We start from the raw sequence: 15602 nt of genomic DNA, 5'->3' as shown, positions 1-15602 counted from the left end.
GTAATTTTAATCATCTGATTTTTACTTTTGGATGTTCTTATTTTGTAAACAAATTCTGGCTTTTAGTATTTTAATCTAAATTGTTACATATATCAAGATTGTTACTAAATTTTTTGTCCCCAACTATGATTCTTCCCCCCCCTACAAAAAAAAAAAACGATTCTAGATTCCATCATTCTTTCAGACTTGCCATAGTATATAAAAAAAATTTAGTTGTCTTTTTCTTGGTTTCATTGAGCTTTTGCATTCTTAGAAGAAAACGAATCAGAAAAAAAAAGAACATTTTTTTTAAAAAGTAGAAATACAAATTGCTTTTGGAAAGGCCTTTTTATGTAAAGTTGGTGGGGTAAGACAAATGGAACAACTAGTTAAGCTCATTCCTTCTGTACTTATTTTGAACTTCAAAGTTCCTAGTTTAACCTCTGGTTCAGTCCCATCTTACTAGATTTAAGTGGCTTTTGTTTTGTTTTGTTTTTTCATGCAGGTTCTGCTCATTAATCACCACGAGTGTGGATCTGAAGAAGAGTTTATTACCTCTCTTTTTTTGAGTATGTTTAACTTCAGATACACACAACGTAGCCTCTCCTTCCCTATTAGATTCTTAGAAGGTAGTTATATTTTTTTATAGTCTCCTTCTTGTGCCTTTGATAGTTGTGATCAATAAAAATAAAAACTATTCCTTTCATACTGGGCTACTGCATGCAAATCAGTTCACTTAAAACCTCCTGGAGGTCTTTGGCATGCCAGACAAAAAACTAAGAGTGTGTGTTTGTGGAGGTAACCATGTTCCTAAGAAATCTAAGCATTTAATTCTTGTATCAAGAATCTGGGAAAGTCATTCTTTAGGTTCTGGGAATCACTGACTTTAAGGGGCTTGCTTTCGGTGTGTGATTTTTCAAAATCATTTAAAATGGAATTGATAAATTAGATGTTTTTGTGGTAGTAGATAATGTCTCTGAATAATAAACATTAATTAGCATTGTAGCTACTGTATGCTTAACAATAGATGATTTATCATGCTTTATTAAACATTAATGAGCATATATTTTTGTTTGTAATTTTTTTAGACAAATTGATGTACTTTTCCTTCTGTACATGAATATGATGAATAAAATATGATACATAAAATTCATCCTTCTTTATACCTAGGGCTGGAAAAAAGAAAGAATTCTGGCTGAATACCCCGATGGCAGGATAATAATGGTTCTTCCTGAAGACCCAAAATATGCCCTGAAAAAGGTAAATTTGCAGTGAAATTTTATACAGAATGGATTAATATCACTTTCCAGCTAAAGTTAAGAGTATAACACATTGGTAGCACAGCACATTTAAACATCAGTTCTGAAAACAATAAATAATAATATAAAGGATACAGCCAATTTGAAAAATTATGCCAAACTTTGAGGTAATCCAAAACATGTGAAATGAATTTTATTTTTTGGTACCAGGGATTGAATCCAAGGGTACTATACCACTGAGCTACATCCCCAGCCCTTTTTATTTTTTATTTTGAAACAGGGTCTTGCTAAGTTGCTGAGGCTGGCCTTGGACTTGTAATCCTTCTGCCTCAGCCTCCTGAGTTGCTGGGATTATAGGCATGCACCACTGTGGCCAGCTGAAATGAATTTTAAGTGAATTGATTATTGTCCAGTGTTATCAATAATTTGAGTGATTAATTAAAGATAGGCTATTTAATTGAGTTAATGAATAATGCCCAGTAAGTTATCTTAAGAATTAGAATTAAAATTCAAAGTTGAGGCCTGGGAAAATAGCCCAGTGGTAGAGCAAATGATTAGTGAGACCTTAGCCTAAATCCCCAGCACCAAAACCAAAAAAGTTGAACCATAATAATTTACAAAATTAAAAAAAAAAAAATGAAGTTCCATTCTAAGTGTAAATTTCTCTTTTTCTTTCTTTCTTTTTTTTTTTTTTTGGTATCAGGGATTGAACTGGAGGCACTTTACCACTGAGCCACATCCCCAGCCCTTTTTAAAAAAAAATTTTATTTTTTGTTTTGAGGCAGAGGCTTGCTAAATTGCTTAGGGCTTCTCTAAATTGATGAGGCTGGCCTTGAACTTGCGATCCTCCTGCCTCAGCTTCCTGCATTACTTGGATTACAGGTGTGCGCCACTGTGCCCAGTTCTAAGTGTAAATTTCTAAGTAAAAGCTTATTGTAGAAGAATATTTAAGAGTAGGGTAATAGTAAAACGGAAATTAAACATGAAGTAATTATATACATATTTTTAATACCTTTATTCTATTTATTTTTATGTGGTGCTGAGGATCGAACTCAGGGCCTCACGTGCTAGGCAAGCGCTCTACCACTGAGCTACAGCCCCAGCCCAGGTAATTATATTTTAAAGGATAAAAACGATACATCCCAATTTATAAATACAATGGAGAAAACTTAAAATTTTCCTCTTTTCTAGTGTTAACCAGGTCTTAGTTCTACTTAGGTCCATACTTTCATTTCAGGGTTGAGTTTATTGTGTTGAGAAATGAACTAAGAGATATTGAAGCCTGTATCTATTTTGTCATATGGAGTATCTAAAAAGTCAGGAACCATAGGATAAACTTATTGTTAAATAGTATGTTGGCCTGGGATGGGATGTATCTCAGTGGGACACTGTTAACTTAGCATTTGATAATTGTTAGGCTGATCCCCAGCAAGAAAAAAGAATTTATTGCACTTTCAGTGTATCTCTTCATCCCCTGGATGCTTTTTCAGAAATACCTCATAATGTAAGTAATGGGTTTAGGCATTTATTCAAAAAACTTAATTGTATTAGAGTATGTAAAAAATTTATCTGAAAAAATAAAGAAAATAATTTATTTACTGAATTTTGTTTAACTTCACAATTAGACCTCTCTAAATTTAGGAATACTTTACCTGAAAAAGACATCGAAGGAAAACATCTATTATTTGAAAATGTAGTTAGCATTCTACTTAAGATAAAAATTTATTTTATGGATTCTGATTTTTCAGATCCCCTGTATATCTAACTGGGCAACCCCAGATAACCAGATAAGCCCCTGCATTGCTTTACAGTATAGACAGTAGCATTTAGAATGATACAAAAACAGGCCCAACCTGTCTTGTATTAAAAACTTTGATGCTTGCACAAAAATATATACTTGTTTTTTATATAATTGACTAATGAAAAATGTGGAATTTTTGGAATTCTAACTATTATTTAAAAATGAACAGTAGGAATTTTGCTACAATTACCTTATGTGGCAGACATATCTTACTAAGAGTTTTCACATTAAATGCTAATTTCCTTCTCCCTCATGGAGAGAAAAAGTGAGGATAGAAGGCACAAGCTCACTAAAAGTCTAAAGTCTGATCATCATATCAATAGGACTCTTGTTTGACTGGAAGTACCACTTAAAAACTACACATCTCACATCTTACTTATGAAATTTCCAAGGAAACATAAAGAAAAAAGGGAAATAAAAAACAAGGACTCCAGAGAAATTTTTTAGTCTGACACTGTAGTTAGAGCAAATAGAAACATAGGCTTTAAAAAAAAAAAAAAGCTAATTTCCTAATTTTAGTTTTTCAGGGCAAAAAATATTGATTACCTGGTATTCAGTATATTATTAGTTAATAACCCATAGTAGGTTAAAAGTGAAAATCTATGGAATTGTGAGCAAGTTACCTTTAGGAACTCAGTTGGGAACTGTAGGACTTTAAGGATTAGGAGGATTTGAGTTTTCATCACTAAGTTGTGTTTCATGGTATTCTGTGTGCACAGAGTGCAAATAGTGATCTATCTTAAGGGTTTTTTTGCATTTAAATCTTAGTGTCTCAAATTATTGTTAATTGGACTGAGCATTTGCATTTTTTTTTTTAATCTGAGGAAGGAAATGTGAGCGCCTGCAGAGGACTACAAAAGTTTGAGCTTACTGTATTTGACCCTGACTAGTTCTAGTAGGAACCCAGAAGATGCCATGTTAACATTTGTGTTCACACCTCTTGTCCTTGATTTTCTAGTTGTCTAATATATCTGACTAGGGAAATTATTTCTTCCAAATGTAAAGTGAGGAACTAGAAATCTCTACAGGATGGTGGATTTAAATGAAATAATATTTGTGTGTTTTGTTGTTGTTTTGAGACTGGGTCTTCCTAGGTTACCCAGGCTGGCCTTGAACTTAAGATCCTCCTGCCTTAGCCTCAGAACAGTTAAGATTATAGGCATGTACCGTTGTCCCTGATGATGAGATGATATATAAAGTATTTTAAATAATATTTGGCCCATAATTGATTCAATAGGAAATAAACAAGAAGTTCTTTCCTTTGTGTCCATTTTTATTTTACTCATGAGGACTCCCCCCAATACTTGGGTTTGAATGTAGAGGAGTTGTATCATTAAATTATATCCCTCTGTCCATCTCTTGTTTCCTTTACTACTATTGTAGTACTGTGGATTGAACCCAGAGGTGCTTTACCACTAAGCTACTTCCTCAGCCCTTTTTATTTTTTGTATTGGGATAGGGTCTTGCTAAGTTACTGAGGCTGGCCTCAAACTTGTGATCCTTCTGCCTCAGCCTCAGGTCATTTGGATTACAAAAGTGTGCACCACTGTGCTTGGCTGTGCTACTAATAGGAAGCCTTAATGTTCTTAAAAAAACTTTTTAGTTGTTGATGGACTTTACTTTTATTCATTTATTTATATGCACTGCTGAGAATCGAACTTAGTGCCTTATACATATGAGGCAAGTGTTCTACCACTGAGCCCCAGCCCAGCCTTAATGTTCTTTAAATTAGCCTAGTGGAGGTAGAGTCAACCCTCTTTTTTTCCCTAGATTGCTGGACTTGACATTACTCTCCAGTTTTTCTCTGATTTTGCTAAGTGGTCTATGAGGTTTATGAAACAGTTACTCATCACTACAGTCATCCTTTTTAGAAGATACCGTGCTTGGAATAATATAATCAACTTGTTGAACTGTATATATATATATATATATATATATATGTATGTATATATATGTATGTATATATATATATATATGTATGTATATATATATATGTATATACATATGTATATATATATGTATATATATATGTATATGTATATATATATATTTTTTTACATTTATATGATACTTCCATTATTAAAAATAAATATTGTTCTTTATTTGGCAGGTTGACGAGATTAGAGAAATGGTTGATAATGACTTAGGTTTCCAACAGGCTCCATTAATGTGCTATTCCAGAACTAAAACACTTCTCTTTATTTCAAATGATAAAAAAGTAGTTGGCTGCCTAATTGCAGAACATATCCAGTGGGTAAGTGACTTTTAGAGTGCTCATAAGTAGTTTGATGTTTACTGCATTTACTATGTAATCTGTAGTAGTATAATCCTGATAATTTGTTCTACATTTAGGTAAGGAAGAATGTGAATGCATGAATTCCTTTGTGTAATTGTTTATTGTAATGGAGTTGAATCTTACATGGGAATTAAGTTTCTTAAGTCAGATAATTTTATATATATATATATATATATTTGTAGTTGGACACAATACACAATAAATATCTTTATTTAATTTATTTTTATGTGGCACTGTGGATTGAACCCAGTGTCTTGGACATGCTAGGCGAGCGCTCTACTGCTGAGCCCCAGTCCCAGCCCAGATAATTCTTTAAACAAACAAAAAAATTATGTTTTTATTTTTTGGTACTGGGGAATGAACCTGGGGGTCACTTTACCACTGAGCCACATCCACAGGCTTTTAAATTTTTTATTTTGGGATCAGGTTCTCCTGCCTCAGCCTCTTGAGTTGCTCAAGTTAGATAATTCTGTAGAATCAGAAGTACAGTTAAGATTTTTTTGTGAAGACTCTGTGTTGGATATTAATGTAATTAATATTTTACTCCCTATAGCACTAGAATCAGTCAAGTGTAGGCAAACTATAGTGGGTAAATTATGGCCTGTTTTTGTACATAAGATTTTATTGTAACACAACCACACCCATTTGCTCACATGTTTGTCTAGACTAAGTGGACTTTGATGCCTACTGTATTTATTATTGAGTCCTTTCTAGAAACTTCGCCACCTCTGGAATAGGTCACTACTTCAGTGGTTGAGCTCTAGATGAATAGTTGTTTTGTTTTTATGAGGCAAATCATAGTAAAGGATGTGCTCACATTTTATTCATGTTATTTAATACATGAGACCAACGTAAGAGAATGGAAGCTTCTGGACTCCCTAGTCATCCTCACTTTGAATTTTTTTTTTTTTAGTCCTTATAAATTTAATGGTCATCATGTGTGGCTGTTGTTCAGTTAGTATTTCTAGCATATTAAAAATGCCTGCAAATGTACGCTTCGTCATAATGTTTTTAAATAGAGTTAAAAGCCAAAAAAAGTCTACATGAATTTATTTCTCTGTATTAAGCTATGTGTTTTAAATATTCACTCTGAAATTGTGTAGTTCATATGAATCTTGCTAAGATAATAAAATTGGTTTTAAATAGCTACTAAGTTTTTTTTTTTTAATTACTTTTATTTTTTGTGATAAGTAGTATTGAGATATTAATTGAATGTAAAGAATTCTGCCAGAGATCGAGTTAATTTTACATAGTACAGCCATTGTTTTGAAATTTCTATTCCACATAGTTCCCCAAATGATTTTAGGTAGTATTGAAACTAGAAGGTAGCTATGTGATGTTAGCATTAATTGTGTCATGTAACGACTTTTTAAATTCTGTACCATATCCCATCAGGAGGCTGATTAGATCCTTTTGTGACAGCTAGATTGGCAGAAGAGATGTTTTTTAGTTATTTTTAAATTTTTAAATTTTTTGGTTTCCATATTGTGTTATTGGTGCATTATAGTTTTATATAATGATGGAATTTTTTTTACATATTCATACATGTACACAATATAACAATAAAATTTGGCCCACATGACTCTCCAATGCTAATTACTTATTTTAAAGAGCTCAGAGTGTGAGGAAATTTAAATTCTTAATTTCTCTGCTATCTCTCTACCTAGTTCTTAGCTGTGAAGCCTGAACTATTGCATCCTTCACAGGAATAGTTATTATTACTGAGTTATGAACTTTTTTTTTCCTTGTGGTAATGAGGATCAAACCCAAGGGTCTAACACATGCTAGGCAAGTGCTTTATCACTGAGCTACATCCTCAACCTTTTTTTTTAAAATATTTTTTTAGTTGTCGATGGATGTTTATTTTATTTACTTATTTATATGTGGTGCCTCACACATCTAGGCAAACGCTCTACCGCTGAGCTGCAACTCCAACTTCATCCCCTACCCTTCTTAAGTTTTGTTTTGAGACAGGGTCTCACTGAGTTGCCCAGACTGGCCTCTAGCTTGTGATCCTCCTGCTTCAGCCTTTCAAGTAGTTGGGATTATAGGCATGAACCATTGTCTCTGGTGTAAACATGTACTTTTCTGGTCCTTAGAATATAGGAGGTAGAGAGAACTAGCATTTAGTGATGGTAAGATGCTTTGTACATGTTACTTAATTTAGTCTCTTAATGAGAGATGATGGGCATTCCCAGTTTTTATAAAGGTGAAGAACCCAGTGTCAGGGGAACTAAGTGACTTTATCTCATGATCATACAACTAGTAAGTCAAGTAGAACAGAATGCAAATCCAGATGTGTTTATTTCCTAAAAATGAGAGTGAAAACATAAGTGGGTCTTATAATTGTTATGAAACCAAGTGTGGTTACCTCCTCTAGAAGAACAGTTCTAGGTAATTGCAGTTAATATTCTCCCTATAAAACTTTCTCCTTAATTTTGATATCTGTCAGGGCTACAGAGTTATAGAAGAGAAACTTCCAGCTACCAGGTCAGAAGAAGAAAAAGTCAGATTTGAAAGGCAGAAAGCCTGGTGCTGCTCAACATTGCCAGAGCCTGCAATATGTGGGATCAGTCGAATATGGGTGTTCAGCATGATGCGGCGGAAGAAAATAGCTTCTCGCATGATTGAATGCCTAAGGTAACTTGCATATAATTCTTCAAATCATTTGTAGTAGTTTAGGATCTAAGCAATTTTAGTATAAAGATTGGTTATTTAAGTTAATCATAAATTATAACTTACTTATATTAAGTGTAAATTTTTCCTATCATTATATGGTCTCTCAGTACTTTGTGTGAAATTAATTTGAGGAGGAAGAAACCAGGTTAAATGTTATTAAGCCATTTTGACTTGGTTATTTGTAGTTGTTATATCAGGCCATTTAATTCACTTATTTAAAGCTGTGTTCAGCACTGGAGAATTTTAAGCATAACCACAGAAATATGGAAAGTTTCTTGGGAGTTCAACTTTTAGAGAAATCTTAATTTAAGAATATTATTTATAAACTAAGTCTCATTACTTTTTCTCCTTTCATCACTTGATTGTTTATCAAAGGCATAAAGTGAAGACACAAATTATAGGTTTGAGTTTTTATTTTTAAGGTACTTTGACACAGGGTTAATGGAGAAAGTTAAATTAGTCATTCCAAGAGGGGTTTTGGTCAGTTCATTTTTTGAAAAGTGAGATCCTAAGTCTCTTAAGATCTTAGATCGTTAATACATATCTGGTCTCTTCCCCTTATTTATTTTTTGTTTGTTTGTTTGTTCCAATTAGTTACACATGACAGTAGATTGCATTTTGGTACATCATACATAAATGAAGGACAACTTCTCATTCTTCTGGTTGTACCTGGTGTAGAGTTACACCAGTCCCCTTATTTTACTAATGAGTAATGATCCAAAAGAACTCAGCTCTTACCTACTCTTTTTTTCATGACAAAGATGCATGTCTGTTTTTAATTTTCAGAACTAAGCCTGGAAAATTTGCTGATTAAATAAATAATAAACCTAATGGAGAGTATTTTCTCTCCTTGTAAATCTTGTGGCAACTATAAATAGCTCTAGTTTGTAAAAAAGTAAAATAGTGTGGGAGTTGTATTTATTCTGTGTGACAGAGTAAAACTCATTAGGGACCTTATTCCCTATCCATTTATAGTTTTTTCGTTTACTGATCTTTTGTATGTAGGTCCTCCTATAAAACTGTTCAGAACTCCTTGTGAAGATCACAACATGAAAATTCTAATAGTGGGCTCTCTATTGGCTAAGCATTAACAAAAATGTTTTTAATAATGTCTTTATTTGAGATGTATACCATAAAGTTCATCTATTTAAAGCTTTACAATTCAGTGGATTTTAGTACATTTGGAAGACTATACGACTGACTGAATTCACTGTCTGAATTTCAGGGTATTTCTATTATACTCCATAAAAATCTCATTCCCATTAGCAGTGATTCCCTATATCATCCTATCCTCAGCTCCTGGCAACCATCAATCTATTTTTTGTCTAAATGCATTTATCTTTTTTTTTAAAAATTTTTTATTTGTTTTAATTATTATACAAGACAGTAGAATGCACTTATATACTTTGATATATCATAGATGGATTATAATTTCTCATTTTTCTGAGTATACATATTGTAGAATCGCATTGGTCATATAGTCACATACATACATAAAATAATAATGTCTGTTTCATTCTACTATCTTTCTTATCCCCACATCCCCTGCCTTCCCCTCCTTTCACTTCCCTCTACCTAATCTAAGGTAATGCATTTGCCTATTCTGAACATTTCATATGAATGGAATTCTACCTTTTGTGACTAGTTTCTTTTACTTAATGTTTTCAGATGTCATCATGTTGTAGCATGTATCAGTGTACTTCATTCTTTTTTATTATACTGACAAATAATAAAACCTTATGTACTAGTATGCATTTTATTTATCCATTTATTAATTTGTGAACAGTTGAGTTGTTTTCACTCGTTGGCTGTCCTGAATACCATTGCTGTGACCATTCATGTACAAACTTTTGTGTAAATAATGTATGTTTTATTTCTCTCAGATGTATACTAGGAGTAGAATTGCTGAACATATTATAGTTGTGTGTTTAATGTTTTGAGAAACTGCCAAATTTTTCCACAGTGTCTGCACCATTTTATAATTCTACCTATGTATGAGAGCTCATAATTTCTCCACCAGTACTTGTTATGGTTTGTCTTTTTATATTTTAGCTATTTAGTGGATATGAAACGGTAATTCATTGTGGTTTGGATTTGCATTTTCCTAATAACTAATGTTGAACATCTTTTCATGTGCTTATTATTGGCCATTAATAGATCATCTTCAGAGAAATGCCTGTTCATATCCTATATCCCTTAAAATGTTGTTGAGTTGCAGTAGCTCTTTATGTATTCTGAAACAAGTTCCTTGTCCTATGTATGATTTGTAAAAATTTTTGTTTTGTGGTGGTTATTTTCATCTTCTTGATGATATCCTTTGAAGTACAGTAGTTTTTTACTTGAATGAAGTTCAATTGATATTTTTTGTCATTTCTATTTTTGTTGTCATATTTAAGAAGCCATTGTCTAATCCATGGCCACAAAGATTAATACCTATGTCTTATTTAGTTTATAGTTTTAGTTCCTACATATAGGTCTCTGATCCATTTTGAATTCACTGTTGTGTGTGATATGAGGTAGGATATCACATGTGGATATACTTTTTTCTTTTGCATATGGATATTCTATCCTCCCATCACTATTGTTAAAGGGACCAGTTATTCTCCCCACTTGAGTGGTCAGTCTTGGTGAGATTATAAAAAGTTATTGACTGTAAATGTCAATATTTATATCTGGATTGTATTCCCTTGTTGGTTTGTTTGTTTTTGGGATAGTGCTGGGGATTGAACCCATGGCCTCTCTCATACTAGCCAAGGCAAGTGCTGCACCCCAGATTCCATTGATCTGTATTTCTATCGTTTTACCAAGTATTGAACTCTACACTTTTCTGTTACATTTTATATATGTGTGTATGTATGTATGTGTGTGTGTGAGTGTATATATTTTTTTTTAGTTGCCCATGGATCTTTATTTTATTTATTTATATGCATGCTGAAAATCGAGCCCAGTGACTCCCACATGCTAGGCAAGTGCTCTACCACTGAGTTACAACCCCAGCCCTAATTATATTATTTTATTTTTATTTTTGGTAGTAGTGTGTTTTGAATTAAAAAAATATCATGTCTTTCATTCTAACAGTACTTAGTAGTTTTTGATTCATAGGTCTTGTGCTTCTTTTATTAAGTTTATTACTAAGTATTTTATTGTTGTTGATTTAAGTGGAATTTTTTCCTAAGTTTTATTTTTGGATTGTTCATTGCAAATGTGTAGCAAATATTATTGATATTTGAATATCAGTCTTGAATATGCAGTCTTGTTGAAGTCACTTATTATATCTTTTTTTTGTGTGTAAATTCCTTAGGATTTTCTCTATACAAGGTTGTGTTATCTGTGAAAGAGATAATTAAAAAAATTTTTTTTTTAATCTAATTAAAAAATTGTTGGTAATACTAGGGATTGAACCAAAGGCTTTGTGCATACTAGGCAAGCACTGAGCCACAACCTTAGATCAAAAGAGATCATTTTTTTCCCTTTCTACTGTGGATGCTTTTTTTTTTTTAATATTTATTTTTTAGTTGTAGTTAGACACAGTACCTTTTATTTTACTTATTTATTTTCATGTGATGCTGAGGATTGAACCCAGGGCCTCATCGCACATGCTAGACAAGTGCTGTACTGCTGAGCCACAACCCCAGCCCCGTGGATGCTTTTTATTTCTTTTTCTTATCTAATTGCCCTGACTAGAGCATCCAGTATAATATTCAAGACACAGGAGCACCCTTTTCCTGTTCCTGATCTTTGAGGAAGAGTTTTCAGTCTTCTATCATTAAATCTGATGGTCTTTGATGTCTTTGAAAGTTGAGGAATTTCCTTGTGTTGTTGAGTATTTTTATCATGACAAGATGTTGGGTCCATGTTTTACATTGTTTTTATTTAAAAACTTTTTAACCTCAAATAATTGATAATATTTTAAAAGCACAGTTACTTCAACAGTCTTTAGAATAAGGTATCATTATCTGAAAGTCTTTCTAGTCAAAATGAATTTGACAGATTTTTTTAAGATTAGAAATAATAATGATTTTTTTTAACTTTTCACATTCTCCCCCCTCCCCCTTTTTTTTTTTTAATAGGAGTAACTTTATATATGGCTCATATTTGAGTAAAGAAGAAATTGCTTTCTCAGATCCCACTCCTGATGGAAAATTGTTTGCAACACAGTACTGTGGCACTGGTCAATTTCTGGTATATAATTTTATTAATGGACAGAATACTACTTAAACAAAGCTTGTCTACAGTACTAGAAGACATCTATTGAAGAGAATGGATTGGTTGCTGACTTTAACCAGGAACTAGGGCCATTTTTATTACAATGAACTCAGGACTGGCAACAACCACTTGGTTGTTCCATTTTCATAAAATTGGAAACAATGCAGTAATAGCTTATTATTGTTTTGTTTTTTAAAGAAGATATTTTATTATCTTTTACAGAAATTTATGATTGATGTATTTTATCTATAGTTATTTAGACATGTTTACATGCAGCAGATAATTGTTCATAGTGGACTGAAAACTAATGCAAGGACTATGGTCTCAGTGATAAGTATATTTTGAAGTTCTTAATATGGAAATATACCAGTGTAGCTTGGTACTGTATTTTTTTATATTGATCTGCTGATACCAGTTATAGGTTTAAAGATTGTATTTTCAGAGTGGAAACCAGTGTTTTTCAATTATTATTTAAGGAGGTTGCAGTATTACGTGTTTAGGAATTTGAAGCTGATTCTTAAAAGGCCTCATGTATACTTTGAAGAAACCCCTAAAGGAAAAGAAAATTCCAAATAGAGAGAATTTGGAATAGTGAACTTTTCCTTCCATTTCTCTTTTCTACCTTTGATGGATTGAATTGTAATGGGGTAAAATTTGAGGTTTTCCTACTTTTTAGAGCTATAAATGGCTAGAATTATGAAGGGTACTTTTTAAGTTCAATATTTCATTCTAGGTATACCTTCTTTTTTTAATGGCAACTTTTGCCACAACTGGGCTGTTAACACTCAAAAGGCTTATAAAAACATGGAACAGTTGTAAGCTAAATATGGATGACTTGGTATCTGCTCTGTTATTCCTCAAAAATACTGCACTGAGTATATGCCCTCGTTACTGGACTTCATTTTGATACTTGTCTATCCTTCATAGTGCCCTCTACTTTTAAAGGGTTTATATGTTGAAAACTGCTGTGGCCTTTTATGATCTGTATATAATGTAGAATAAAATAATAAAATACTTGCTAGTCTTTTCTAAGTGATAAACGTACTAAGAAAATGTTGTTTTGTCATTTGTGCTTATTCAGGGAGTTTCTTAGGTTTGAGATCTTGAAATATGATTAAAATACTGGGTTCTTAAACTGGTAGTTTTCACCAGTTTCCCAATGGATCCTTATGTTATCAGCAACTCTGCTGAACTTTATCTCCAAAAGGAAAAATCCCTTCTGATTATTTTAGTAACATTGCACTTTTCTGATCTTTCAAGGAAATAAAGGGCCATAGCCCAAGGATGAAGAATCACTATGGTTCCACTTAGATTATTTTTGTGAGTGTAAATGATTGTATTTTTCTTGAAAACTGGCTAAAATTAAGGGCCTTAAGTTAATATTAACAGGTGTACATTTTATCTTCCTATAGATTTGTGCTTTTTTTTTATTTATAGAGTGTTGTGAGACCGTACTTTTTATATGATAGGACGGTAAGACAGGATAAATAGTTCATTCTGAGTCATCATGATGGCCTCTTCTAGTCATCACTGGACTCATTGTTTGCCTGAATTTTGTTTTGGTTTTGGTACTGAGGATTGAACCCAGGAGCACCTAACCACTGAGCCACATCCCCCAACCCCTTTTTATTTATTTTTATTTTGAGACAGATCTCAATAAGTTGCTTAGGGCCTCACTGAGGCTAGCCTTGAACTTGCAATCCTCCTGCCTCAGCGTCCTGAATCACCGGGATTACAAGTATGCACCACTGTGCCCGGCAAGGTCCCATGAATTTTTAGAAGAAATTTTGGGGTACCATATAGATTCCCTAGTAACTGGTTAACTTCATAATACAGATTCCATTTCCACATGAGCCACAGTATAATACTTTTGATTGGCAAGCCACACTTGGTGGTTTTAAGGAGACCCATGGGCAGAGAGGATACATTAATTGGTTGCTTTAAATGTTAACCATTTACCAGGAAAACAATTTATTTTCACGTTTTTATTGAAAACACAGTCCCTCAAATAAATTTTATAATCTAGGTATTTCTCTAAGAATAGTAGTACTATTGTAGTACCTAACATTTGAGTATTTGCTGTGCCAGATTTTGTATTTTGTGCATTATTTACCTTAATCATCATGACCATCCTATAAAACAGGGATTACAGGAGAGGCATCTGTAATTTCAAAGATAATTGATACTACTGTAATGATTGTGAAAAATGTTGAAACACTGAACTGAAGCTGTGATATGGGGATGAAGAAGAGATGGGTGCACCTGAAGTTAATTGGAGTTTATGACTGGGTGGAAAAGTCCTCTGTGGCAAAAAGTCTAGGGTATGTGGGAAGTTTGGTTGGATAATTAAGTATATGGATTTATTGAGATGATAATAAGAATTAGGTTGGGAAAATTTGATGGTCAACAGTGAGCTCGGTTTTGATCAAGATTTTAAGGTAGTTACAGAACCTCCAAGTGTAAGTATTCATCTAGTGTACATTTGGAAATGTGGATTTAGAGTTTAAGGGAGGTTTGGGCTGAGCAAATAAACTTGTAAGTTCAGTTATTCGAATTTTTTTGTTTTTGTTTTTTTGATGGAGGTGGGTGTTAAGCCCAGGGTTGCTTAACCACTGAACAACATTCTCAGCCCCTATCTATCTATCTATCTACCTACCTACCTATATCTATATTTTGAGACGGAGTCTTGCTGAGTTGCTTAGGGCCTCAGCCTCCCATACAGGTTTCTGCCACCACTCCTGGTGTGTTTAGAAGAGATCATTCTGGGGTTTGTAAAGGAGAAGGAGGAAGACATCTATGAGGAACACCATTATTTATCTCAAAGAAGAGTACCTGAGAAGACAAGAGCAAAGTAACAGCTAGAAGAGAGTGGTTTAGAGAAGAGTTTCAAAAATCAGAGAATGGACAACACTGCCATACCACAAATGAAGACTGAAGATAGTCCAAGTGACATTAGAATGAGCAATGTCTATGGGATGGTGGAGGAAGGAGTGGCCACAGTGAGTATAGACCAATAACTACAGTCAAACTTCAGGAAAGAGTGATTTTGTAATCACTGATTATATAAAGGTGCCCATAAATTTTTTTGTTAGCTGCCCTCCAATAGTTGTTGGTGCTTTACAAAAGTATCTCACATACAGACATAGCAGCCCATGAGATTTGATGAATTATGTCCATATCTGTGTACACATAACAATGATTATTTTCTCTAGTAAGAATTATAAAAAGTATTTTACCAGTTCATAATATGTAAGAGTGAATTTGGTGTATCTTAATATATGACTACTGTACAGACAATGAGTACAACAGACTTGTAATGGTATTTTTTTTTTTAAAGAGAGAATTTTAATATTTATTTTTTAGTTTTCGGCAGACACAACAT

General features: G+C 33.1%; 1 protein-coding gene across 10 annotated transcripts in view; it reads left to right on the top strand.

Annotated features, from left to right (window-relative positions):
- Esco1 (establishment of sister chromatid cohesion N-acetyltransferase 1) overlaps nt 1-15602 on the top strand; it is a 95613-nt gene that overhangs the window by 61694 nt on the left and 18317 nt on the right. For 2 of the 10 annotated variants that reach the window (XM_046438534.2, XM_058577079.1), the window contains exons 9-12: nt 1150-1239; nt 5150-5293; nt 7788-7975; nt 12085-14774. In XM_046438534.2, the coding sequence (XP_046294490.1) occupies nt 1150-1239; nt 5150-5293; nt 7788-7975; nt 12085-12232 (570 nt within the window). In that variant the 3' untranslated portion in view covers nt 12233-14774. Of the gene's footprint in view, nt 1-484; nt 609-1149; nt 1240-2282; nt 2347-2655; nt 2827-5149; nt 5294-7787; nt 7976-12084; nt 14775-15602 lie in introns of those variants that run through there. The other 8 variants (XR_006850460.2, XR_006850461.2, XR_006850459.2 and 5 more) reach the window with 8 other exon arrangements.

This window comes from Marmota monax, unplaced genomic scaffold, assembly GCF_021218885.2.
Source record: "Marmota monax isolate L192 unplaced genomic scaffold, Marmota_monax_Labrador192_F-V1.1 WCK01_AAM20220418_F8-fsc00232, whole genome shotgun sequence".
In the NCBI taxonomy this organism is placed as follows: domain Eukaryota; kingdom Metazoa; phylum Chordata; class Mammalia; order Rodentia; family Sciuridae; genus Marmota; species Marmota monax.
This window is presented reverse-complemented; position numbering and strand designations above follow the sequence as displayed.